Source organism: Delphinus delphis, chromosome 9, assembly GCF_949987515.2.
Source record: "Delphinus delphis chromosome 9, mDelDel1.2, whole genome shotgun sequence".
NCBI classification, from domain to species: domain Eukaryota; kingdom Metazoa; phylum Chordata; class Mammalia; order Artiodactyla; family Delphinidae; genus Delphinus; species Delphinus delphis.
In genome coordinates this window covers 101,186,681-101,214,057 of record NC_082691.1, presented here as the reverse complement: position 1 = coordinate 101,214,057, position 27,377 = coordinate 101,186,681, and the positions used below count along the sequence as shown (strand labels likewise).

Sequence of the window (27,377 nt, the reverse complement as noted above, 5' to 3'; positions counted from 1 at the left end):
ATTTTGTCATTTCAAGAATGTTATATAAATGGAATCACACTGTATGTAACATTCTGAAACTAGCTTTTTTCACTCAGCGTACTTATTTTGAGTGTCACCTGTGTAGCTGTACGCATCAATAGCTTATTCCTTTTCATTGCTTAGTGGGAGCCCATGGTATGGATATGCAAGTTTGTTTAACCCACCATTCACCCACCAAAGGACACTTGGTGGCTTCCAGGCTGGGGCTGTTATGAATAAAGCTGCTATGAACATTCATAGGCAGATTTTGGGGTGAACATAAGTTTTCATTTCTCTGGGACAAATGCCCAAGAGTGCAGTTACTGTGTTAAGTGAGTGTTTAGTTTTATAAGAAAATGCCAAACTGTGTTCCGGAGGACCAGTTTGCATTCCCACCAGTAATGTATGGGTGACTTGTTCAGATTCTCTACATCTTCACTAGCATTAGGTATTGTCACTAGTTTTTATTTTAGCCATTCTGATAGTTTCTAGTCTAATGGTTAGAGGTAGTGAACAGCCTTCTATGGGCTTATTTACCACCCTTATGTCCTCTTTGGTGAAGTGTCTGTTCATGTCTTTTGCTCATTTTCTGATTGGATTGTATGGAGTTTTAAGCATTCTTTGTATAGTGTAAATACTAGTCATTTGTCTGATATGTGTTTTATACATATTTTCTCCTACCCTTTAGCTTTTATTGTCATCTTCTTAGCAGAGTCATTCAAGAGCAATTTTAAAAAATATTTAGCCGTTTTTCCTTTTATGGATGGTGCATTTGGTGTCAAGTCAAAGAACTGTTCACCTTGCCCTAGATCTCAAAGATTTTCTCTGATATTTTTTCTAAGGGTTTTATAGTTTTATCTTTTACATTTAAATCTGTGATCCATTTTGAGTTAATGCTGTATAAGGTGTGAGAGTTAAGTGGAGTTCATTGTTGTATCTTTGGAGGTCCAGTTGTTCCCACACCATTTGGTGAAAGGTTACCTTTTCTCCACTGAATTGCTTTTGCACTTCTGTCAAAAATCTGTTGAGCATATTTGTGTGAGTTTATTTCTGGGTTCTCTGTTCTGTTCTATTGATCTACGTATCTGTCCCTCTGCCAATATCCCATTGTTTTGATTACTGTAGCTATAGAATAAGCCTCAACATGGGGGAGAGTGATTCTTCCACTTTATTCTTCTTCTTCAAAAATGTGTTAGGTACTCTAGTTCCTTTGCCTTTTTATATAAATTTTAAAATAATCTTCTCTTTATCTACAAAAACTCTTGCTGGGATTTTGATAGGAATTGAGTTAACCTGAATATCAATTTTGAAAGGACTGACGTCTTTACTAGGTCAAATCTTCCAAACCATCTACATGCTATGTCTCTCCATTTATTTCGGTTTTCTTTGATTTCTTTCATCATCATTGGGTAGTTTCAGCATATAAATCCTGCACATGTTATATTTACACTAAATAGTTCCATCTTTTGAGTAATTGTAAATGGTATTTTTTTTTTTAATTTCAGTGTCCACATGGTCATTGCTAGTACATAGAATGCTATTGATTTTTGTGTCCTTTTATAACCTGTGGCCTTGCAGAACTCACTTATTAGTTCTAGGAGGTTTGTTTGTTTGTGGGCTCTTTTTTTTAAAGATTTATTGGGATTCTCTGTGTAGACAGTCACGTCATCTTCAAATAGGGATACTTTTATTTCTTCTTTAGGATTTCGATGTCTTTTCTTTCCTTTTTTTGCCTTGTTACTCTGGCTAGAACTTCCAGCAATGTGTTGAATAAGAGTAACGAGAGTGGACATTTTTGCCTTTTTCTGGATCTTAGGGGAAAAGCATTCAGTTTTTCACAGTTCAGTGTAGTGTTAGCTCAAGGTGTTCTGTAGTTGCCCTTTATCAAGTTGAGGAAGTTCCCTCTATTCCAATTTTTCTGAGAGTTCTCATCATGAATGGGTGTTGAATTTTGTCAAATCCTTTCTCTGCATTGCTTGATGTGATCATTTGATTTTACTTCTTTAGCTTGTTAATATGGTAGGTTACATTGATAGATTTTTTTAAAAATATTTATTTAGTTATTTATTTTGGCTGCTCCGGGTCTTAGTTGAGACACGCGGGATCTTTGTTGCAGCATGTGGACTTCTTAGTTGCGGCATGCAAACTCTTAGTTGCAGCATGCATGCGGGACCTAGTTCCCCGACCAGGGATCGAACCCGGGCCCCCTGCATTGGGAGGGCAGAGTCTTACCCACTGGACCACCAGGGAAGTCCCAACATTCATAGATTTTTTTTTTTTTTTTTTTTTTTTTTTTTTGCGGTACGTGGGCCTCTCACCGCTGTGGCCTCTCCCGTTGCGGAGCACAGGCTCCGGACGCGCAGGCTCAGCGGCCATGGCTCACGGGCCCAGCCACTCCACGGCATGTGGGATATTCCTGGACCAGGGCACGAACCCGCGTCCCCTGCATCGGCAGGCGGATTCTCAACCACCGCGCCACCAGGGAAGCCAGATAGATTTTTTAACATTGAAGCAGCCTTGCGTGCCTGGAATGAACATCTCACATATTTTTCTTACCTAGTGTCTATCTTTCCCATTTGAAGTCAAGTTCTGAGCAGGAAGAAACTTTTTGGTTCATTTTATTCATTGCTGTATCCTAGTCCCCAGAACACCACCAGGCATACAGTAAGCTCTCAACACCGACCGACTCGTCGAATGAATGAAAGAACAGTAGAGCTGTGAAGAGAATTCCCCAGATTAACGTGAAGGGGGATTCCAGGATGACAGCTGTGGGCAGCCAGTCCAGGTGGAACAGGTCAGAAGGCCCCAGAAGAGCCTATGGAGCCTGAATGCCCTGAGAAGAGGTCTGGTTAGTCTGCAGAGCTTTGGGGTTGATTTGATAAGTACACAGAAAACTAAGCAAACAAACAAACAAGCATTTTTTTAAAAAAGGTAATTATTATCGTGGTGCATGCACACAATGGAATATTATTCTGAAAAGAAATGAGCCCTCGAGCCACAAGGAGACGCGGAAGGAGGGGCCTTCAGTGCACATTTCGAAGTGAAAGAAGCCAATCTGAAAAAGCTACATCCTGTATGATTCTAACTATAGGACATTCTGAAAAAGGCAAAGCTATAGAAACAGTTAAAGATCAGTGGTGGCCAGGGCTTAGGAGAGGGAAAGATGAACAGACAGCACGGAGGATTTCAGGCAGTGAAACTACTCTGGATGGCACTGTAATGCTGGATACGTGTCCTTATACATTTATCCAAATCCAGAGAATGTACACCACCAAGAGCGAACCCTCACGTAAACTATGGACTTTGGGCGATTGTGATGTGTCAGCGTATGTTCATCAGTAGTTACAAGTGTACCCTTCTGCTGGGGGATGTTGATGATGGGGGAGGCCGTGTGTTGGGGTGGGGGGGCTCGGGGGTATATGGGAACCTTTCTACTCCATTTTGCTGTGAATCTAAAATTGCTCTAAAAAATAAAGTATTTTTTAAGCTAATTATGAACTCCAGAGAAAACAAAAGTTGCCCAGGAGAAGAAGAGAACTCACAGTTCGCTCTATGGGTTCAGTCAGGACTATGTCCAGGTATTTATGGCGCCTGAAGTTTATACAATTGAGGGAGGACTCTTTAAGAAAAGAAAAGCACTGGGCTTCCCTGGTGGTGCAGTGGTTGCGAGCCCTCCTGCTGATGCAGGGGACGCGGGTTCGTGCCCCGGTCCGGGATGATCCCACATGCTGCGGAGCGGCTGGGCCCATGAGCCATGGCCGCTGAGCCTGTGCTCCGCAACGGGAGAGGCCGCAACAGTGAGAGGCCCGCGTACCGAAAAGAAAAGAAAAGAAAAGAAAAGCACTAAATCAGAAAAAATCTGATTACCTCTTAGAGCATTTTCTGGAATCTTTGTACCTTCCCTGTCCTGGTCTGTGGGTATGTTTGGGGTACAATGAAGCAGGGAGGGGGCTGACGAGTCCTGAAAACCCAAGGAAAGCCCAGAACTCCAGAAGGTACAGCAGCCCCTTGCTGGTGCCCACCAGCCCGGGACAAAGCACAGACTCCTGGGCGAGCACCCTGGACCCCCGCACCGGGCAGGCTCCTTCGCCTGCCCCTTCAGTTCACCAGGCCGGTGCCCGGCTCCTCAAGACTCCGCTCCATCAGAACCATTTTTCTTAGATTCCATATGTATGTGTTAGCATACGGTATTTGTTTTTCTCTTTCTGACTTACTTCACTCTGTATGACAGACTCTAGGTCCAGCCACCTCACTACAAATAACTCAATTTCGTGTCTTTTTAGGGCTGAGAATAAAGATGAAGATGTAGAGAATGGACTTGAGGACCCGGCAGGGTGGGGAGGGTAAGCTGGGACGAGGTGAGAGGGCAGCATGGACATATATACACTACCAAACGTAAAATAGATAGCTAGTGGGAAGCAGCCGCATAGCACAGGGAGATCAGCTCTGTGCTTTGTGACCACCTAGAGGGGTGGGATAGGGAGGGTCGGAAGGAGGGAGACGCAAGAGGGAAGAGATATGGGGACATATGTATAACTGATTCACTTTGTTATAAAGCAGAAACTAACACACCATTGTAAAGCAATTATACTCCAATAAAGATGTTAAAAAAAAAAAAAAGACTCAGCACCAAGGCTGCCTCTTCCATGAACGAACTCCCCACCCTCTTCCCCAGAGTTGCCTGCAGGGGGCACGGGAAGAAGCCCAACGGACATGGATTTGAACCCCAGCTCTGCCACGTGTGAGTTACATGGCCTCGGACGTGTCACTTGACCTCCCAGAACTTGTGTTTTATCTTCTGTAAATGCAAATAATAATGTCCGTCCTGCAGGGCTGTTGTCAAGAACAAACACCTGATATAATGCTGGACACGTGGTGAGGGTGAGGAAACACGTCTTTCTTACATTTTTTTGGCGGGGGGTGGGGCACGCGGCGTGTGGGATCTTAGTTCCCTGACCAGGGCTTGAACCCGTGCCCCTCTGCAATGGAAGCGTGGAGTCTTAACCACTGGACCACCAGGGAAATCTCACATCTTTCTTCCTTTCTAGTAGCATTAAAAAAATTTTTTTAATTGTGGTAAAATAAAAGAAAATTTACCATCTTAACCAGGTTTTAAGTGTACAGTTCTGTGGCATTAACTACGTTCACACTGTTAATCACCACCATCCATCCACAGAACTGTTTTCATCTAGCAACACAAATTCTGTCCCCATTAACACTAACTCCCCATTCCTGCTTCCCCACAGTCCCTGGCACCCTCCGTTCTACTTGCCGTACCCCCCCCCCAGCATTGGGGCTGGCCTCTGTGACTGGACTCCTTCCTTCTACCTGGTGTAGTGAGCTATTTACCTATATTAATCCCCCACCTGGTCCAGCGGCGTCTCATATCCCTGCCCCACAGAGCCTAGTACAGGGCCAGGCCCACAGTAATACCAGCTCCAGGAAGAAGTGCAGAATGCCTGAGGGAGATGAACAGACAAAGGGGCCCGTGTGGGTTCATGGGTTTGGGGTCTGATTTTACATAGCGGGTGCTCAGAAAATATTGAAAGTCTAAAAGATGATATAAACGATTTTTGTAAACTACATATTTTTTGAATGGGTAAAGTATTCTAAATTCAAAAGCTACAAAAGAAAACACAGTGGAAAGTAAAGGTCCCTCCACCTCTGTCCTCCAGCCCCTCACCAGAGGCAGCTGCTGTGACCAGTTTCTCCTGTATCTGTCCAGAGGCCTGTGTGTGTGTGTGTTCGTGCACTTACACACACACACACACACCAGCACGCTTTACACACTGTTCTGCACATTTCCCTTTTATTCTCTTGTCTCATCTTTGAGATTCGTCTCTATCCTTCTCTATCAGTACATAGAGGGTTTCCCTACTGGTCTTTTTGCCTTGTTTTGTTTTGTCTTTTGTTTTTGTCCACACTGCACAGCCTGTAGGATCTTAGTTCCCCCACCAGAGATCGAACCCGGGCCCTTCAGCAATGAAAGCACAGAATCCTAACCACTGGGCCGCCAGGGGATTCCCTCCCTACTCTTTGATAGATTCATTGAGTGGTGTATTTGTCTTGTCACCTGTTTACACTGGTCACATGATTAGTTTGCTATGTCACCTGTTGATGAACCTTCAGACGTTTCCAAGTTCTTGCTGTTCAAGCAGTAGTACAGTGAACAACCCCAGGTCTCACTCACGCATGATTGAATTTTGTATATAGTTGTGTGTATGTGTTAATCCCAAACTCCTAATTTATCCCTCCCCCCTCCCGTTTGGTAACCATGTTTGTTCTCTGTGTCTGTGAGTCTGTTTCTGTTTTGTAAATCAGTTCATTTGTACCATTTTTTTAGATTCCACATCGAGGTGATTTTCATACGATGTTTGTCTTTCTCTGTTGCAGGCAACAGAATCGTATTCAGCCTTAGAAGGAAAGAAATTCTGACCCATGCTACAGCATGGATAAACCTTGAGGACTTTACACTAAGTGAAACCAGCCAGTAACATAAGGGCAAATACTGCATGATATCATTCATATGGGGTATCCAGAGTACTCAGATTCACAGAGACAGAGAGCCCGTGGGGCGACCAGAGCGGCCTATCTAGCTGGACGTCCAGAAGGGGCTTCTCTTGGCCGCCAGAGTCCCTGCAGAGACAGGAGTAAAGCTGGGAGGAACCCAGATTAGACCATGGGTGTCAAGTGCATAATGGGGTGGGGGGCATGGGTCAGAGCCTGTCCCTGAACCTGGAGTGGAACCGAAGCCCCCTCCCCACCCCAGGGTGTGTGTGTGTGTGTGTGTGTGTGTGCGCGCGCGCGCGCGTGTGTATGGTCCTAGAGTAGGTAACGCCTGCGGTCACATCAGACCCTCTGACGGTCTATGTGAATCCACGGGCGCGTAGGTGCATCCACAGACCCGAAGGCACATCTGTGCACAGACTGCAGATCACAATGGGCCCGGCAAGGGCGCGCCGCGGTGCTCCTAGCCTGGCGATCACATATTCGGATGGATGGGGCGACGCTGCCTGCTCTGATCCCTAACTCATTATTAAGCTCCTCGCTCTTTGCAGACGCTCCCTGCGCCTCCCCCGCTCAGGGCTGCAGCGGCGCAGGCGCCGGGGCCGAGCCGAGCGCCGAGCTGGGAGCGAGCAGCCGCGCTCCGGGCCAGGGTCCCGGGGGAGCAGGTGAGCGACCCGCGCCGCGCGGTCCCCAGGCCGTTGGAGGAGACGCCGCGCCGCCGCGCCGCGCCGGCAGCCCGGCCTTCCCTGCTTGGCAGTACCCGTCTTGCTTCTGTTGGCATCACCCCTCCTTCCCTTGCCTGGCATCCCTCCGCCCCCCTGCCTGGTATCTCCTCTCCTCCCGTCTGCCTGGCGTCCCTCCCCCCACCCCGTCTGGCATCTACCCCCTCCTCCCCTTCCTGGCACCTTCCCCTTACCTGGCACCCCTTTCGCCCTGCCTGGCTTCCTCCTCCCCTTCTCCTTTCCTGATCCCCCCCCCCAACTACTGACTCTCACCTCCCCCCACTCCCTTTCTTGCCCCTCTTCCCTGACTGGCGAACTCCCATCCCGCCTCCTCTCTGCTTCTCCCCTTCCTCCCCACTGCCTGGCATCTCTGCCTCCTCCCCCTACCTGGTACCTTCCCCTCCTCCCTTCCCTGCATTTGCCCTCCTCCCCACGCCTGTCACCTCCTCACTGCCTAGCACTTTCCCATCCCTCTGACTGGCATCCTCTCCTTCCCCTCCTCCCCCGCTGCCTGGTATCTGCCCTCCTCCCCTCTGCCTCGCACCTCCCTTCCTCCCTTGTGTCTGGCACCTCCCCTCCTTCCCCTCCCCTCCTCCCCACCGCCTGGCACCTGCCCTGTCTCCACTTGGCATCCTCTTGCCTGGACACCTCGCTCCCTTCAAATTGTCCCTCTGTCTCCCACCTTCCTGCAGGGCACGTCCTCCCAGCCCTGGGCTGCTAACATCTCCACTGCTGGCATCTTCCTCCTCTCCTTGCCTCCCCTTCCTCCTCACCTTCTCAGAGTGGCCCTCTGGCCAACACCAACTACACCTGACCCTGAACTGCTCTCAAGCCCCGCCCCCGTAGGTACCTGTCCCCCCATCCCCCACTCCCCACCATCTGCCCAGGGGCTGCAGCTCACAAGTTGGGCTCTGACCCCAGCCCACAGTCGTCCTGCTCTTGCATGGGGGTGAAACCAGGCTGTGCACACAGGGAGGGTTCCACGTGAGCTGAGCAGAGTACAGAGCAGGTCGGCTCTACCTGCCGGCCACCCCTAGACTCCCTTGGGATGTCCCTGCGCTCCAGAAGGCGTCCAGGTCCCAAGCTGGCTGGTGGTCCTCCTCCAGCTATTGCCAAGGCCCCCAGGTTTGCCTGCTCCGCCAGGGCCTGGGCTCTGCCTGGATCCTCTGCTCTCGTCCATCTGACTCTGTCCTGCAGGACCCGCCTCTGACGGCTTCCTGCGCTGACACTGCTCCCACCCCACACTCCTCCTCGTGCCACCCAGCCGGGCTGGCCCTCCCTGCCCCCGCGTCCCTTCCTGCACACCTCCTGCCTTCCTCAGACCGTGCCAGGGAGTGGGTCCACGCAGCAGGCCCCTCAGCGTCCTCAGGCCCATTGTGAGTCTGCCTCTGGGGCTTGGGGTCTGGCCCGCCCCTCTCACTGCCCTCTCCTTTCAGATCCTCCTCAGAATGGCCCTTGGTGCTGCAGGCACGGTAGGCTCTGGGCCCGGGCACCGAGGGGGCACTGGATGACTCCCCCACTGCAGGACGCAGCCACCTATGACTCCAGGCCTTCAGCACCCACCCGCCGTGGCACAGGTAGGCGCTGTTTCCCCCACCAGCCCAGCAGCAGGAGCCCTGGGGCTCCACTGAGAGCTGGTGGCTCTCAGCCTCTGGTCACGCTCCATGGCCCCCTCGTGGCGCTTCTGCCCCCATCTGGACCCGTGGCGGTACCTCTTCTCATCCCCTGTGACAGCTGGAGCCTCTGCCCAGACCCTGCTGCCGGCTGCCGCCACCGTCGCCCTCCCTCTTGCTTAGCGCGCCCTTACCTCCCGCCGTCCCTGGGCCCTGCCTCTCAAGCCATTGCAGACAGGGGCGAGCCTGGAGCCAAGGTTTGGGTTCATGTGAAAATGGTCTAGCGCTCTGGCTTGTTCCACTTCCTCCCCAACCCCAGACCCCCAGACACACCTTGCCCTCATGTGTGAGTGAGTGCACCCGTGTGCCCAACACCCCACACACACGTGTGCACACATGCTTCCTGCCAGTCGGGAGGAACAGGAACCTGCTGAGCCCTGGCACAACTTGGGCTCCAGAAACCTACCCCCAAGCATGTATGGCGAACACCTGAAAGCCTTCCAGGCCGCAGGCAGGGCTTTGTTCGGGTCAGGAGGGGTGCTGGTGGCATCCCGATTCAGGGCCTCCGGGGCAGCCAGCCCTGCACTGGCTCAGAGGCACTCTCAGGCCCATTGCACGTCAGCTGGACCCTCCGGCGCCTCCTCCGGGCAGCGTGAGAGGAGGACAGCCTAGCTAGTCCCACGTTGGGTGCCCCTGGTCCAGGAGGAAGTGCTGAGTCCCCACGTGAAAGGCCACCTGCCCCAGAGCCCCATCCATCTGTGGGGAGGGAGGGGTTGGAGCTGGGTCTGAAGCCTGCAGTCTGGTCTGAGCTCTGCCTGTCCAGCCCCACCCGTCACTTTGGCCACCTCACCGGTGGGAGTCACCTGGCAACATATGGGATGCTCTCAGGGCCCTGGAGGTGTGAGGGACCCAGTCCCCGCCCTCAGGCCGGCAGTCCAGGATGGGGAGCAGACTTGGCCACCCCACAGGAGGTGCCGGAGCGGATGACTCAGGCCTCCAGGCCCTGACAAGGGAGACGTCAGGAAAGCCCTTCGTAGGCGCAATTTGAAGTTGGCTTTCAGAGAACAGGAAGGTGGGGTAGGCTGGTGACTCGGGGGCAGGGGGTGGGCTGAATGAGAGTGCTTTTCTCAGCTTCTCCTCCCTGAGAAGGGGCAGAGGAACTTGCTTTCCTGTCTGGGCCGCTCTGAAGGCCAGGGCAGCCCTGCCGCCTCTCTACCCCACACCCCTCTGGCCGGTTGGCCCAGGGCGGAATGCTGCAGGGCACTGGCTGCAGGGGGAGCCTGGCTGGCCCAGAGCTGGAAAAGCACTGGATGGCAGAGAGACCATAACCAGGTGCTGGGCCCCACGGACACACGTGCAGTTCATCAGGGCCCCCAGACGAAGGTCCGACCCACTGGCCCACAACCTAACCACTGCCCTAGGTTAAGTGCAAAAGTGTTCCTTAGCTCGTGGGGTTGGTTTTTAAATGCAGACTCCTAGAGAAAAGGTGTGAGCTAGTATACTAAATACATTCTTCCCGGGCAGCTCTAAAGTTCTGGGGTGTCTGAAGGTGGAGGCCAGGTCGAATGGGGGGGCTGGCTGATGGGGAGGCGGCTCGGGTCCCTGGGAGGTGCAGCAGAGCCAGGCCCTCACGTAGTGAATCCTTGTAAATTGCAGGTGATTTGGGGTACACTGAGATAAGCCCTCAGGGGCTCCCCAGCAGCAGTAGGTGGGTGCCCTGGGCTGTTTCTGTCCTTGCCCAAGGAGGATGATCTACCTGAAGGGATGGGCGGTGGGGGAGGGGAGGCTCTGGGAGCAGTGAGTACATCGTAGTGACACCTGGTCCCCGAGTGGCCCCAATCACGAGGTTCAGTCTAGGATTCCTGGGGAGTCAAGGAGCCCCGACCTCCCCATGTGATGAAGGTGGTGAGGGGTGAGGTGCTGGGGGAAGTTTCTGGCATTTTCTTTTGGAGTCGCGTTGACGTAAACTTGGCCTTCATTCCGCGCACGGGTCGCAGGCGGGGAGCCGACTTTGACGCCCGGTGGCTTGGGCACGCGCTGTCATTTGGATGCTCACAGGCCCCATGCTAGCGTCTAGACAGCACGGGCGGGCGGCATGGGCCAGGCATGCAGCAGCTGGAGGCTGTCTTCGCCCCGAGTGCCTGCGGTGTGATTGCAAGTGAGAGCTCGTTGTTAGTGAGCGTTAAGTGGCAGAGGTAATGAGCTGGGGTGGCACCAGGGGGAGGTGTCACCGGAGGACACAGAGCCGCAGACATGCAGGATGAGCAAATGGCTCTCCTCTTTGGTTGGACTCTGAGCCCTCTTGAATCGCTGCTCCAGAGGGTCCATGGGGGGCATTCGGCTGAGGGAGACTTTGGGGGCAGGGCTGAGGCTCTTTGGGATGTGCAGACCCTCGGTAACTCGTAGGGACCCTACGGGGGAGTATTTGGGCCCCTGTAGCACACCTCAGCCTGGCCCACCTCTCGATTTGCGTCCTAAGCTGTGAAACCCATTCCTCTGTGCCCCAAACTCACTTCCAGGAAATTTGAGAAACTGTCTCATGAGCATGCGGCCACTCGCGCCTTTACTGGAATTTACAAACTTGGATCATCTCCCATGTCAACCTTCCTTCCAGACTGAAGAACGTTCTGGGGCTTGGAGTGAGGAACAGTATGCTGTGAGGGGGGCGGGGGAGAAAAGATGCAGGAAGATGTACTCGCCTCATTCCAAAAGAGCTTGAGGTAGTTTGCAAAGACACACATAGTGAGGAAATCAGGACAGAGGAGCGCAGGGTAGGGAAAGGATGTTGTAGCCAAGGATGAGGTGAGCAGACAACACGCAAACCATGAGGCCCAGAGCCCCCTCCCACAGCAGGGACACATGAGGGGTTACACTGCCTGTGGGACAAAAGTCAAACCATTTGCCCCAAAGGACTGTGATTTCTGGCCATGAGACCCCGAGAAGTGTCTCCTGTGTGATGACATGCAGGGGATTCTGTGTGACAAGTTAAGCGATATCCTCAACAATTCCACGGCAGTTTCCTCGGGCTAAGCCCAGGGCTGACAGAACATCACACGGCTGTGCAAATACTGCTGACCGTGCTGGATCCAAAGATAAAATGTAGAACAGCTAGAAGAATGCACTGCCTGTTAACATTTACAACAAGGTTTCCAGTGAACATCAGGCAGCAGGCAAGTTTTTTTAAAATTGGGAATCAAGTACGGAGTTATCAATACATTCTTGGGGTAAGGGGACTCTCCTCATAGGAAAATAAAGACCTTGATCAGCACGTGTGCCCAACAGGTGAGCTTGGGTACAGGGAGGGACCAGTCACACACCTTACCCCCAGGTCCTGAACCCACTGAGAACTAGACACAGACGGCAGGCATTTATCAACTTTATGGCAGGGAAAGCTGGACTGAAGAAAGAAGCCTGAACCTGAAGCCCAGATGTAGAAGGTGGACCTGACACCCTAACCTTGCGTTTGCTTACCTGGCGCAGGTTAACAGGAGGAGATGGGCAGCCTCCTGTCAGCAGACCCCCCTAAAGGGGAAGGCAGGCCACGGGGGACAGCCGTGACTTCTCCTCCCCCCTGACGCAGGAGAGGAACTTGTCCAGAAGGTGTCAGACCCTCACCACCTCATTAGACAGCCCCTCCCAAAGGGAAGAGAGGTGGGGCGAGGTGGCAGAGGATTATTCCAGAGTCTTGACTCCTGAAGAATAGATTAGAAGCCTCCTCGTGAACACATGATGACAAGAGAGCAGGGTCCCCTTTGCAAGGTAGGGGGGGGCATCCACGTTGCTGGACAGTGACATCAAAGCTCAAGTTCAGACTTGGGAGTGACCTTTGACCCTACCCCTTCCTTCTCTCTCCATTGGGACAATCGTTTTATTTGAGTTTATTTCCTAGACACATCTCACTTCCATCCACTTCTTATTCCCCACGTCACCATGCTGTCCATGCTGCTGTTGTCTTCTGCCTGGATGACAACTGGTGCCCCGCACAGGGTCTGGCCCCCTCCCCCCAGCCCCAACCCATCAGAGTAGCCAAATGGGCTTCTTGTAACACAGGCCTGATCCATCGCGTCTTCCGTTTCCTTGAGGGCTTCACATATTGCTGTTCCCTTTGCCTGCAACACCCTTCCAGCTCCCTTCACCTGCCTAAGTACGTGCATCATTCCAAGTCTTGACTTAAATACCACTTCTTCCAGGGACGCTTTCTCCCACTCCAGGCTGTAAAGTTCCACCTTCTTTTGTCTTGTAGCATGTACCAAAAATTTCAAGATTTCATGGATGTGCTCCTTAAAGGCACAGACTGCATTTGTCTTGTTCAACACAGTGCTGAAAAAAATATATATGTACTTTTTTGGCCGTGCGGCTTGGGGAACCTTGGTTCAACCAGGGGTTGAACCCAGGCCATGGCAGTGAAAGCGCGGAGTCCTCACCACTGGACCGGCAGGGAACTCCCTGTTTCTTGAATGAATGAGCGGATGAATGAGGCAGTGGGGGGAGAGGAGGTGGCCCTGACAGCTGATGCTAAAAGGAGCCTGAGATCCCTCTGTACCGTTGGCCCCGCCCTCTCTACACCCTGACGACCCAAGGGTGGGCCCTTCTTGCGTGCCCACCTTGGCCTGCTGACACCTGAGCTGCTCTGTGCAGGTGCTCTTGGCCCACGCCCCGGCAGTCCCTCTCCGATAGGACCTGTTCACCATGATCAGGGAAGCCCATCCCCTCTTCAGTTGTTCTTGTGGTGAGGGAGGTTCTTCCTTCCTGTGACCTCGGTCTTGGCCCTTGGAGTTACAGAGAATGAACCCCTTTCTGCTTCCGCGACATTTGCCCGCCTCCGGACATCCTTGGAGTTACAGAGAATGAACCCCTTTCTGCTTCCGTGACATTTGCCCGCCTCCCGACTCCCACACGCCCTGCGTCTGCTCTCGGGAACATCCAGCTCTGGCGTCTTCAGATGTGCCTTACCTGGGGGCCTGTGCCGGCTGCTCAGACCTTGGCATCCACTGGGAGAGCTGGACGGTGGCGGGGCTGTCTAGATAGGCTTCAGAGCCCCCAGGCCTCCTTAGAGGCTGAGCTGTGCCCTTTACCTGCTAGGCAGACTTGGGCAGAGACACTTAGCTCCCTGGGTCTCAGTGTCTCCTTGTAGGACAGGACTTAATCCCCTGCCTAGAAAGGCTCCGGGGGGAGCTGAGTACCAAGCACTCTGCCCAAGGCCCGCACGCCATGGATGCGGGGGCCGCCCCTCATCGCCGCTGGGGTAAAATGTGGTGCTGGGCGCTGTCCCGGCTCCAGGTGTCAGCTGTAGACCCCAGAGCACTGGCTCTGGTGACCGACCGGTGTCTCCCTGGTTTCCAGCCCAGCCCGCTGTCCTCACTGACACCGTTGCCTCCTAAAGGCTAGAGTCAGCGAGAAGCCCCGGGCTTTCCGCCCACCAGTGAGAAGGTTGTCTCTGATCCTGGCTCTGAGAGCTCAGATGCAGAGTTACCCTGAGAGCGTTCGCCATCTTTCCAGACAGCAACTCGCTGTCCAGCCTGATGCAATCGGTGTGTTTGCAAGGCCTGCCTTCTCGGCCTTTAATGACGTTTTTAGCTGGAGAAAAAAAAAAAAAAAGTGAGCCAGAGAGAGCCCTGTGGTCCTCGGTCTCTCCTGGGCTGTGAACAGACTCCTTCTGGTCCCAGCAGCTGAATCAACAGCAGGGGCCCAGGTGGGTGGGCTTGGGGGAGGTGCTGCAGGAGTGGGGGAGGGTCCTGCTGGTGTGGGCAGGGCCTGAGTAGAGGGAGGGGAAGCTGAGCTCCAGCTCTGTCCATAAATCCCACTCCACCCCTCCCCCACCAGCGGGAAGCATCATCGTGCTTTTGCTTTCTCTTGCCTCAGTTTCCGCTCTGAGCCCCGACTTTACCACCCCTTGCCCCATTTACCCAGGCCTCTTCCTTCAGGAGAAAATCCAGTCTTAGAAACCCTGTCGAAAATATGCCCGCTGGGTGGTCGACACCCCATCTGTCAGGACTGCCCCCCAGCAGCCCTCACTTCCTCCGCAGCACCCAAGACTCCACCGCAGCGACTTCAGGAAGGGGAAGGGAAGGGAAGCAGGCCGGGGTCAGTATACTCGCAGCCGGTGTCGCCCGAGGGCTTACTGCGGTTTTAAGACTTCTACACGGTTTAACTGATTTGTCCTCACCACAACACTGTGAGGTAAATGTTATTATTGTCACCACTTTTAAGATGAGAAACTGAGGTACAGAGAGGTTAAGCAGCTTCCCAGTGGTTGGGGAAGAGTCCCAGCTGGGGTCTGTCCACCGCATCTTCTGAGATGCCACGACCCAAACCTTGGCCCTCAAAGGGCGAAGCAGCCAGGCCTCTATACGGACCAGCACCCCCTGTTCACCCCAGCTCTGAGGCCCAGGTCAAAGGCTAGTTGTCATTGTGCACGAGGCCCACACCATTTCTTCCCATTAATTGCTGGGTCCCTAGGGGCGTGAGAGATTCAACCCCTAAATAGGGAATGGGGGCGCGGTGGATTGCAGAGCTCGCACCCCTTCAGAAACAGACAGCCCCTCAACTCCATCTGTGTTGCCAGATTTCCAGCGTTTTAAGAGATTCTGGGAATCTGGCTTTTTATATGAAATCTTTCCATTTTTAAGATTTTTTAAAGTGTTTAAGACGCACTGTGGGCTAAGCGAAACCTGTCTGGCTTTCCCAGTTTGCAGCATCCACCGTGAGCTTTCCTTACCCCATGACCTGTCACCTGTCATCTCTTCTAGCCTTCAGGCCCTGAACCCCAAATCAGTGTTTCTCAGTGGGCCCCAGTTGAGACACACTGTGTGAAGAGTTGCTGTCACTTTGGGTGGCCTCCTGCCGTCAATGAATTATAAACGAAATGCAGAGTCTTGTCAAACACTTGAGGACCCTCTGCGAAGTAGAGAAGCGTCGCTCGTCAGTCCTCAGGGATGTGCTGCTAATGAGAAGGGCCAAGGCTTTTGGAGAGTCTCCCTCTCAACTTGTCCATGTTGTGAACCCAGAGCAGTGGCTGCTGAGGGAATTCAGGGTACTTTTGACAGCCAGCGTGAGAGCAGTCAGAGGGTGAGTGGAGAAGAACACTGGCCTTGAGATCAGAACATGGGAGTTTGAGCCCCTTTGACACTAGTTGGGGGTCTGGCCCTGAGTCCGTCATTAACCTCGTGTTCCTCATCTTTAAAATGGGTATACTAATAATCTCCAGCCCTTTCACTTCCTGGGATGTTGAAAGAACCAAATTAAATCATGACTATTGAACTGTTTTGTAGGCTATTAAGCTCCATAAAGATATATGTGTTAATTTGGAGGCGTTTGACAAAGTCTCTCCCAGTGTCTTCGGTATGACACATACAACCGGCCTCAATGCAGTGGTGTGCTGCTAAATACTTCACAACTGGCTCTTGACGGGGTGGGAAGGAGGAGATGAACTACGATTCGTATCATTTGCTAATGTCTGTGGTATAAATACTCCTACCGTAGCTGATTTTAAACTACCACCATGACACTGCAGCACATCACTGGGTATTACTGTGACTGAGTAAAATTGCTACCAATTGAAGACTAATTCCGAAGGGTGCAGGTCATTTGGAGAGAGGGCTCTGTCCTGGTGCCTTTTTCAATACGTTCAGTAAAGACTTGGACGAAGAGAGAAGGTCACGCTCACTGGATTTATGAACGATGCACAGCTGGAAAGGCGGGTAAATATATTGGATAAGGGAATTGAGATCCAGAAGCTCTCAAGCTGGAATAACGGGTTAATTCTTACAAGAGGAATATTCTTGAGTCCAGAAAAAGGCAACTTTACAAGTATGGGATGGAGAGACATGTTTGGGCACAAAGTAGAAAGAGAATCACGTTTTTAATTGACAGGAAGTTCAGTGCAAGTCCAAAGTGGGATGGGTGCTTACCAAAGAGTAATACATTAGTAACAGTGAGGACTTCATTCGGTCCTCTATGACTTAGGGACAAATTTTCACATATGCCCTCTCGTTTCTATTTTGCTACTCACAATAACGCAGTGAGAGCGGTGCGATGATGCTATACCCATTTTAGAGATGAAGAGACTGAGGCTCAGAGAGGTTGGCACTTTTGTCCTCCTGTCGGTAGGTGGTGGAATAAAGACTCAAACTCAGGTCTTCTGGCCCCGGATTCTGCCCTGTGTTGTGCTCATGAGCACATCGTTGTTTTGTTTGTTTGTTTGTTTTATTGGCATATAGTTGATTTACAATGTTGTGTTAATTTCTGCTGTCCAGCAAAGTGATTCAGTTATACATATATACACATTCTTTTTCATATATATATATATATTTTTTTTTTTTTTTTTTTTTTTTTTTTTGCCACACCACACAGCTTGTGGGATCTTAATTCTCCAACCAGGGATTGAACCCGGGCCCTCAGCGGTGAAAGTGCGGCGTCCTAACCACTGGACCACCAGGGAATTCCCATCTTTTTCATATTCTTTTCCATTGTGACTTATCACAGGATATTGAATATAGTTCCCTGACTATCCAGTAGGACCTTGTTTATTTAAGTCCATTGTTCTGAGTGCCCTGCGCTCTGTGGCTTCAGGCAAACCAGAGGATGTGAGGGGAGGGACCGGGTGGGGTATGGACCAGCAAGGAATAGTGAGGAGCAGTGCTGGGGGAGGATTAGTTCTCTAGACCCGGTGTAACCAAGTGCCAGGCTGGGCGGCTTTAACAGTGGAAATGTATTTTCTCACAATTCCAGAGGCTGAAGCCAGAGATCAAGGTGTGGGCAGAGTTGGCTCCCTCTGAGGGCTGTGCGGGAAGGCTGTGCTCCAGGCCTCCCTCTGTGGCTTATAGACGGCTGTCTTCTGCCTGTGTCTCCTCACATTGTCTTCCCTTCGTGTGTGTCTGTCTCTGTCCTAACTTCCCCAGTTTTATGACACCAGTCATATTGGATTGGGGTCACCCTAGGGACCCACCTCATTTTAACTTGATTACCTCCTTAAAGACCCTCCGAATAAGATCGCATTCTGAGGTACTGGGGGTTAGGACTCCAACAAATGAATTGGGGATGATGGGGGCTGGAGGGGACACACCATTCTCCCATGACAGAGGGACTTTGAGAGCTGCCTTCAGAATTTGGAGTCACGTCTTATGAGGAGGGAGAAGATTGCACTCTAGGTGGCCGGAACCTCCAGGAGGTGACCCCGGGTCACACCCACCACAGGAAGAACCAAGGCCCCGAGGGACAATTTGACTTACTGCCACCGCGGACTCCCTTGGGCCCCTTGGCTGCCGGGACACCAGCTCCACACCTGGCTGTAGTTTTCCGCACGTGGGAACGCGTGGAGCCGGAGGGAGGCCTCCAGCACCTCTGTTCCCACAGATACGCAGGCAGGCAGTGCGCCCTGGCGCGGCGGCCGGCACACAGCTGACCAGGGGCAGCTCTGCGGCTGTGCTCAGCCCTGGCGCCCCGCCGCCTCCGCCACGGTTTGGGCGCAGCTCCCGGAAACTCACCGATCCCACCGTCACCCTGGGGCGTGGCTGCAGCTGCTGGTCCCCCCACCGACCCACAGCCCCTCGGAGGAGGTAGCCGTCAGGGGTGTTGGCCTCGCTTTCCCACAAGGAAGCCCGGAGCTCTGGCGGGGCCCACGCTGGTCCTCTACTCTTCCACCTCGGGCCGCGGCTGTGGCCATCGCGGGGCAGGAGCTGACGTGAGCTGCTCAGCCTCCCAGCCCGTCCAGGCCCTGAGCCCCGTCAGTCCCCATTCGGTCCTCAGACTCAGAGTCCCAAGGGCTGTGACTGTGTCCGCTGTGTGAACCAGCGGCACTTCGTACAAGACGGCCGCGCAGGAGGGGACGGGCGTGGGGAGGAGTCCCTGCTTTTCTTTCAGGCGCCTCGATCGGCAGCTCCCAAACCTCGGCTTCCCTGGGCCCAGCGAGCAGCCTTATGAATTCTTCCTGGATTTCCCTCCAGTTGACTCACTACTCGTGGTGGCTTCTCGATGTCGCCCCTCCCCTCCTTTCCTGCAGCCCCTCCCCTCGCCTAGTTGCTACACAGGTTTCTCATGTAAGACCCACGCTGGGTACTAATGGCCGTTCTCTGCTCAAGGAAGCTTCCAGTGATTTGGGTAGAACCCAGGCTCCCCTTTGGCTCCCTGAGCGTCCATGATTGGCCACTATGAATAACCACCTGGCCAACCCCTCACGGGTACCCTCCATGGCATTTGGGACAGCCCGCAGGTGAAGGGCTCTGAGGGCTCCCGTATTCACTAGGCCCCTAGCTGGGGGTTGGTGGGCGGCGGGACCCAGAGGTAAGGCAGAGCAGCGGCGGCCGAGGCCCCCGGGTCTGGCAGGCTTAGCAGCGGAAGCTAGTAATAGCAGACGATTCGTTAAGTGTTTACTCTGCGCCAGACGCTGTGCTGAAGTCTGCACATGCACGACTGCTTTTTCTTTTAATTTTTTGGCCGCGCCTTGTGGCATGCAGGATCTCAGTTCCCCCACCAGGGATCGAACCCGTGCCCTCTGCAGTGGAAGCGCGGAGTCTTAACCACTGGACCGCCAGGGAAGTCCTTATACGACCTCACTTGAATCCTCACATCCACCTGTGAGTCACGTGAAGGGCTCTGTGTCTTGCAGACACGGAAAATGAGGCTGACGGTGACTTGTGCAAGGTTATGATCACTCAGAGGCTGCACCAGGCATGACTGGTGACATCCCAAGACTGTCTGACTCTAGAGCAGTGGTTCTCAACCCTGGGCAATTTCACCCTCCGGGGACAAAGGACAATGCCAGGAGATGGGGAGAGGAACGTGCTGGTAGAATTTACTGGATAGAGGCTAGAGGTATTCCTAGCATCATTCGATACTCGAGACGGCTCCCACAATAAAGAATTATCCACGGAACTTCCCTGGTGGTCCAGTGGCTAAGGCTCTGTGCTTCCAATGCAGGGGACTTGGGGTCGATCCCTGGTCGGGGAACTAAGATCCCATGTGCCGCGCGGCACAGCCAAAAAAAAAAAAAAAGAATTATCCAGCCCCAAAATGTCAACAATGCCGGGGGTGAGAAGCCCTGTTTTTTTTTTTTTGCGCTACGCGGGCCTCTCACTGTTGTGGCCTGTCCTGTTGCGGAGCACAGGCTCCGGATGCGCAGGCTCAGCGGCCATGGCTCATGGGCCTAGCTGCTCCGCGGCATGTGGGATCTTCCCGGACCGGGGCACGAACCCGTGTCCCCTGCATCGGCAGGCGGACTCTCAACCACTGCACCACCAGGGAAGCCCGAGAAGCCCTGTTCTTGAGTCCAAGCTCAGAGCCGTCACACCATGGAGCCTACAGAGACCCCACCCAGGGAGGGCAGTGGGTGCAGGGCCTGGGGGAGGACAGGACTCCAGAAGAACCGGAGCAACGGGCAGGGCAGTAAGGCCCCGTTGTCACAGCCCTGGCCCAGGACAGACTGGCTTGCAGTGGCCAAGGCAAGTGCCCAGATCTGGGAGCAAGAGGCACGGGGTCAGGGCAGGCGGACGGGCTACCTGGAGGGGTTCATTATACAGGTCGGGGTGAGGGACACCAGCTGGCCTGTTACTAAGGCTTGCAGAAACCAGGAGTGGTGCACCAAGCAGGTCCAGGCCCTGCGACCACCCCACTCCGTCTCCTTCCCCCTCCCGCTCCGTGGTGAGTCTTCACGAGGCCTCCTGTTGTCACCACAGCTGTTTGAGCCCCAGAGACTTCCAGGGTGTGCTGTGTGGGGACATGGCGGGGGCTGAGCCGGGCTTTGACCATGAAATGCTTGATCACAGGCAGCCCTCACAGACCTCTCCTCTCAACAAGAAGCCTGGGGCCCACTTTTGCCTTTTGCTTGGATCATTTCTCCTACCCTTCTTAGGCCAGGGCGGGCCCTCTGAGTTCTCCAGACCTATGGCCATCGCATGGCGCCAGGAAGGCAGGACGAGGTGGCACTGGGGCTGCCCGTGGCCTGTGGGCAGGTAACCACGTGTTCCCAAAGGAAGTACCTGCGGTGGCTCCTGGAGGACAGGGCGGCGTGCCAACGTGGCAATCCGTGTGTGTGGATCCTACCCAGGAGTTCCACGGACACACACGTGTGTGTCCATCTGTCCAGCCAGGAGAAGCCCGCGAACGGCCCGCTGATCCGCCCACAGGAGCGAGGAGCCAGGGGCTTGTTCAGAGTTTAACTGGGTTTCATTTGTTTGGCTAAAAGGTAACTCTTACATCGGAAATGATGCAACTTCCTCCAACGCATTGACATTTATTTTAGACACCTCGATGGCAAATTTTCTAGAATTTATATTCCCATGTTTGAAACAATCTGAGAATTTTGGGGAGTGTATTTTAAAAGATAATTGAGGGTAATTCAGCTTAAATGCGCAGGCCTCTGGGGATATTGATTTCCTTCTTTAAAAAGCAGGTGTTTGGGGAAGGTGGCGGGGCACACGTGCGTGTGTGTGTGTGTGTGTGTGTGTGTGTGTGTGTGTGTGTCTATCCCCAGCAGGCAGGCACTCCGTGAGGGGCCATCAGAGAGGCAGACTGAGATGAAGGAGAGAAGGCAGGGACCTTGAGGTTGGGAGACCCGTTCTGCAGCCCCAGCCCCAGGCTGTAACAGCACAGTGACTTCTGGCAGGTCCCACGGGTCCTTAGAGCCTCCTCTTCCTTATCTTTAGAAGGGGGATCCCAGCCCCCACCCGGCAGGGTCTCTGTCAGTCGGACAGGTTGATGTGTGCGAAAGTGCTTGTTCAACAGCAGACTCCCGCATCTGAGATGATGTTCTTATTAATCCTATGAAACACGAGCCCGGGTTGTGTTTGGAAGCGTTTGGAAGCACGCTGGCAATCCTGAGTAGACTGGGAGTGGGTTCTCTTTACCCACACCTTTGAGATGTTGGGGTCTCTCCTTGGGATTTATCCATGAACAAGGCATAAAGATCCCTGCCTTTGGGGCGCTTACATTCTAACGGAGGAGAGAGAAGTGAACGCTAAACATCATAAGTAAGTAGGTTATAAAGGATGGAGGAAGGTGTGCAGGACGGGAAGGAAACCCAGCAGAATGAAAGAGACAAAGAGCTGGCAGGGGAGGGGCAGGTGGTGACTTCTAATAGGGTGGACGGAGAGTGCCCCGCTGAGAAGGGGACATGGGAACAAAGACTTCAGGGAGGCGACAGTTAGCTGGAGGAAGAGCATTCCTGGCAGAGGGAACAGCAGGCTCCAAGCCCGAAAGGCTGGAGCAGAGAGAAGAGTGACGGAGATGCAGCAGGTGAGGACACAGAGGGAGCAGAGAGTGGCATGGGGCTGGGTCTGGGGACCTGCACGACCTGACCCTCACTGGCAATGAGATGGGGGGGGGGCTTGGGAAGGTTTCGAGCAGAAGTGATGCCATCTAACTCCCCTTCCTAAAAGGGGACCGTTCTGGTTGCGTGTTGAGAAGAGAGGGTCGGGGGCCAGGTTGGAAGCAAAGCTGTTCCTTATTGATGGATTGGACCAGGGTGGTAGCAGTGGAGAAGTGAGAAGGGGTTGGATGCTGGATCCAGAGCCAACAGGACTTGCTTTCTGATTGGATGTGGGATGTGAGAAAAAGACAGGATTCCAGGATGATGCCAAGGTCACAGGCCTGAGCGGTTGGAAGGAGAGTGGGTAGTGAGCCAGGTTTGAGGTGGGAGAGCAGGAGTTTCATTGTGGGCATATCTATTCAGGGTCCAGGTGGAATCGACAGTATGTGAGCAGACCACTGGATACATGAGTCCAAGGATTGGGAGAGAAAATGGGCTGGAGGAAAATGGGAGTTGTCAACATATAGAAGGCATTTAAAACTCTGAGATTGGGGGATGGATGAAATCTCCAAAGAATGATTGTAGAGCAGTGAAGAGGACCAAGGACTGGCCCTGGGGCACCCCACCCTGAGAGGGAAAGAGGTCCAGACAGCCAAGGAGACTGAGGAGGAACAGCCAGGGAGGCAGGAGGAAAACCAGGAGAGGGCAGTGTCTTACGAGTGAAGGGAAGAGTATTTAAAAGAGGAGAGAGTGATCAACTGTGTGGGATGCTGAGGCTGGAGAAGCAAGGTGATGCCCGAGGACTGACGGCTGCACTTGGCGATGTGGGATCATTGGCGGTGGCCAGACGGCAGCGTTTTCAGTGGGGCCGTGAGATGTGCGCCTGGAGGGACTGGAATTCGAGGAGAACCGAGGCAGCAAACGTAGACAACACTTTTGAGAAATTTTATTGCAACTGGGCAGTAACCAATGGGATAAGCAGGTTATGTGAGCGTTTCTCAGACAGGGAAGGTGACAGTGCTTTAGCATGCTGATGGGAGCAATGCAATAGAGAGAGCTAAGCTGTTGATGTGATGGTGTGGGGGAGGTTTGCTGGAGTAACGCCCTCAAGTGTGCTGGGGGGGACAGGAGCTCACATGCACGGGGATGGCCGGCTTTCGATCGGAGCACAGATAACTCAGCTGTAGGAACCAGGCGAGAGAGTTGCCAGGAGGTGGAGAACTCTGGAAGTTCTTCAGAAGCTTCTGTTTTCTCAGGGAAGTGGGAAGCAAGGGCATCAGCTGGGAGTGAGGCGGGGGAGGAGTTGGAGGTTGGAGGAGGGAGAAGATGTGGAAAACTCACATAGGGGAGTGGGAGCGGGAAAGGACCTGAATGGTCTAGGGAAAGAGGGGGACGGCAGGGCAGGATGAGGCCAGTTGAAGTCCAAGCTCTGGAAATGACAGTGAGACCAGGTTAGGGCAGTGGTGCGCCTCTCCAGCCACGTTTAGGTCCTGGGGTGCAGGGGAGGAGTTGGTGAAGCCGAGTTTAACTCTTAAGTAAGAGAGTCAAGAGTATATGCAAAGGAGGTTAAAATGGTAAATTTTACGTTATGTATGTTTTACCATAACTAAAAATGAAAAAGAGTATATGTCAGGGCGGTGTGGTTGTGATGAGGGGTGCAGGTCAAAGAGACAGACCAGGGCTTCCCTGCTGGCACAGTGGTTGAGAGGCCACTGCCGATGCAGGGGACGCGGGTTCGTGCCCCGGTCCGGGAAGATCCCACATGCCGCAGAGCGGCTGGGCCCGTGAGCCGTGGCCGCTGAGCCTGCGCGTCCGGAGCCTGTGCTCCGCAACGGGAGAGGCCACAGCAGTGAGAGGCCCGCGTACCGCAAAAAAAAAAAGACAGACCAGCGGTTCCAGTGGCGTCACAGGCTTTGGGGGTCAGGGGGCTAGACAAAAAGGAGATGGTGGTCTGAGAGTGGGGAGCTTAGGACTGAGATTGGGGGGGGCGCAGGTCCTGGAATGACAGGGTCCAAGAGGTGACGCTGGCGTGAGTGACTGAGGGAGGGTAGAGGGTCGCTGGAGGAGAGGCAGCCAAGGAACCCAGAGCCCTGGGGTACGGGAAGGGCTGCCCGTGAGGATCCAGGAGAGCAGCGGGAAGAGGTCAGGGGTGACAGAGGAGTGACTGTGAGCCAGGAGCTAGAAGCCTCCAGAAAAGAAGGCGCCGTACGTACATGGGGGTAAGATGCAAAGCCAGGGGTCTGGAAGCAGCAGTGAAGGGCAAGGAGGGTCCCTACCCCGCCTCGAGGCCAGTGGCAGTGGGGACTCTGGGAAGACCACTGCCCCCCACATGGAGGGTTTGGGGGGGTTACTCAGCGGGGAGCCCAGCTACATCACAAGAAGGCAAAAGGGATGTGCACAGAAGTAGCCGAGTGTATTGGAGATTCTCCTGACAGACCACACAGGGAAGGGCTCGGTGGGAGATGGCAGTGGAAGAGGGGCGCCCAGAGCCCTGTGGGGCCGGGGGTGCAGGAGTTGAGGGGAGTCTGGGGCTTTCCATGGCTCCTGATGCAGTGGGAACAAGGGCATGGGGACAGGAAGGCGGGCGCCCCCAGGGGCTGCCAGGGCAGAGAGGCAGCGTTGCGTCAGGAGGGGAGGGGACAGAGTAGAAAGTGCCCTTTCAGACCCTGTGAGCAGGGCTCGCCCTTGCCTCCTAATGAAGTTTAAGACATGGGGAGACCAGGCCCGCGTGTGGCTTCCATGAATGTTTCATCTGTACATTCTGCTTCCCACTTCCACTTGGCTTAATTCCCCCCAGAAAATCTTTAAGGCAATGCAGATGAATCTTTTTTTTTTAACATCGTTATTGGAGAATAATTGCTGTACATTGTTGTGTTAGTTTCTGCTGTGTAACAAAGTGAATCAGCTATACATATACATATGTCCCCATATCCCCTCCCTCTTGTGTCTCCCTCCCTCCCACACTCCCTATCCCACCCCTCTAGGTGGTCCCAAAGCACCGAGCTGATCTCCCTGTGCTATGCGGCTGCTTCCCACTAGCTATCTGTTTTACATTTGGTAGTGTGTATATGAATCTTTTTTGCGTATTCAGTTTTCTTCACTCAGGTGACATCCCAGACCTCAGAATGCAGTGGTTCCCAGAAATCCCTCTGGCCACCTGGTCAGAGCAGTAGCGGAGGCCTCAGAAGCTTCCTGGCGGGAGGACAGGGGCGCTGACCACCAGGAGGTTATCCTGGCACTGGTCAGGAGGGAGCACTGAGCTGCGGGAGAAAGAGGAGAGGAATCGCAGGCACTGGGATGGGGCTCCTGTCTGCCAGGAAAGAGGATGGCTGGGGTCTGGGAGCCCTGGGGCACAAGCAGGGCAGGAGGGATGGCTGCAGCCCCACAGGGGGCATATGGGGATGGGTGGGTCTCCCCAGGCCGGTGGAGCGAGGTAGGCACCTACGCTGCCAGAAGAGAGGAAGAGGCTCGCCTCTGCTTGGAGTCCTGAGGATTCTGAGGCCTCGGATCCCTCTTGCTTTTGCCCCGAATCTAGCCAGACAGGCCAGTGTTGGTCCAGAGGAAGATGGGTGGGGAGCAAGGATAGTTCTGTGGGACACCTACCTGCCGTCCCCCTCCAGGTGGAGCCCCACCCTATGTTCCAGCCCCTAGGCTGTGGCAGCCAGCTGGGGCGTTATAGCACCCATCAGTATTCCATATACACACCTCCCCTCAGACCGACCCCCTCCTCACCAGAAGGGGGTCCAAGCTAGTGTGGCTCGTTTTTTGCTACATGGGACCACCTGATTAATGGTGGCCCTGAGGGGAGTGAGAGAAAACTGGCTGAGAATGCAAAATGGGCCTTCCCTCTGGGCCCCAGAGGCCCAGCGCTTCACTCCCTGAGGGACACGGAGGTACAGTGACTTGCCCAAGGTCACACGATGGTTTTGGCATCCTACTTTTTCTTTTTTTTTTTTTTTGCTTCTTTCTAGCATATTTGTCTCTCTTGTTTGTGTTTGCAAAACTGACACAGAAAGATGAAGTGACACAGAGACAGACAAACCCCTTGATAGTAGCAGAGGATGTCCTGGGCACAGAAACATTCTCACACAAGGAGGGAGGTGACCAGCGCTGCTCTGGCCTGAGAAGAGCAGTGGGGGCAGCCAGGAGGAGGCGAGGACTGTGCCACAACGCCGCGGTCCTGTCTGCGGATGTCCTGTCTGCTGGCTGGAGGAAGCCCCTCGCTGGAGGTGGGCCTGAGGTGCAGACTCCCCTTCACCCAGCCCTGAGGTCTAGCCAGGGCTCTCTGGGGGCCTGGGACTTGGACCAGGCAGGTAGGCTGGATCAGAGCTGCCTCTGGGCCTCCTGGCATGCCCTGGGGTTTAGTGACCAGAGAAGAAAGTGGGGGCTGGCTGGGTTTAGGGATGGACCAGACACAGAAATCAGGGGTCCTCAGCCTGAAAGCTCCAGGTGGTCTCACTTCATTCTCTTTCTCTCTCTCTCTCTCTCTCTCTCTCTCACACACACACACACACACACACACACACACACGCCCCAGTGTATGACGGTAATTTCATGTCACTAAGGAAAGCTTCATTGCTGGGGATATAGGCGGCGGAAAGAGGTCTCTCCCTTCAGTCTGGTTTCCTTTGTTCCTCCCTCGCCTTCCTCCCTCTCCCCTTCCCGGCTTCCCTCCTCTTCTAGCCTCCTTCTTTCCATTCTCCCGCCCCCCCCGCCCCCCCCCCGCGCTTCCCCCTCCTTCCCTCCTCCCCCCTCCCCCTGAGCTGTGTGCCCGCCGCGGGACCTCCGCAGAAGGCGGGAGGGTGGGACTCCAGGCTCCGGCCCCAGCCTTGGTGGCCATCCTCCTGCGGGGAAGGAGTTAAGTCTCTCCGCTGCATCCCTCCTCCCGCCTCCGCCTCACGCCCACCACCCCCCCCACCCCGCCCCGCCGCCTTTGAGTCCTGCAGCTAGGCCCTGGGCTGACCTTCACCGGGAGGGAGGCCGCAGTGCGCATGCCCAGGCCCGGCTCCCGCCGCTGCCCGGTTACCGGGCGGGTGAGGGCGAGGGAGGGCGGCCGCGGTCCCGGACGAGCCCCCCAGCGCCTGGCCGCCGCCCGCTCGGGCGTCGTGGGGGGGCCGCCGAGCCCGTCCCGCCGGCCGCGGCGCATCTCTCCCTGCGCGGGGAGCGGCGCTTTGCCATTTGGTGCTGGTGGTGCTTCGGCGAGGGAAGGAGAGATGGGGGGACGGCAGGGGGGACTCCGGCTCCGGGCGGCCGCCCTCTGCCCGGACACGCGCACGGCCTGCCCGGAGCGCG

The 27,377-nt window shown here is 54.2% G+C and overlaps 1 protein-coding gene across 1 annotated transcript in view; it reads left to right on the top strand.

Moving 5' to 3' along the window:
• The first annotated feature begins 7,091 nt into the window (after positions 1-7,091).
• Positions 7,092-27,377, top strand: part of SMARCD3 (SWI/SNF related BAF chromatin remodeling complex subunit D3) — a 32,798-nt gene continuing 12,512 nt past the window's right edge. The window contains exons 1-2 of the mRNA XM_060021141.1: positions 7,092-7,172; positions 8,666-8,806. Of these exons, the coding sequence (XP_059877124.1) occupies positions 8,768-8,806 (39 nt within the window). The 5' untranslated portion in view covers positions 7,092-7,172; positions 8,666-8,767. The remainder of the gene's footprint in view (positions 7,173-8,665; positions 8,807-27,377) is intronic.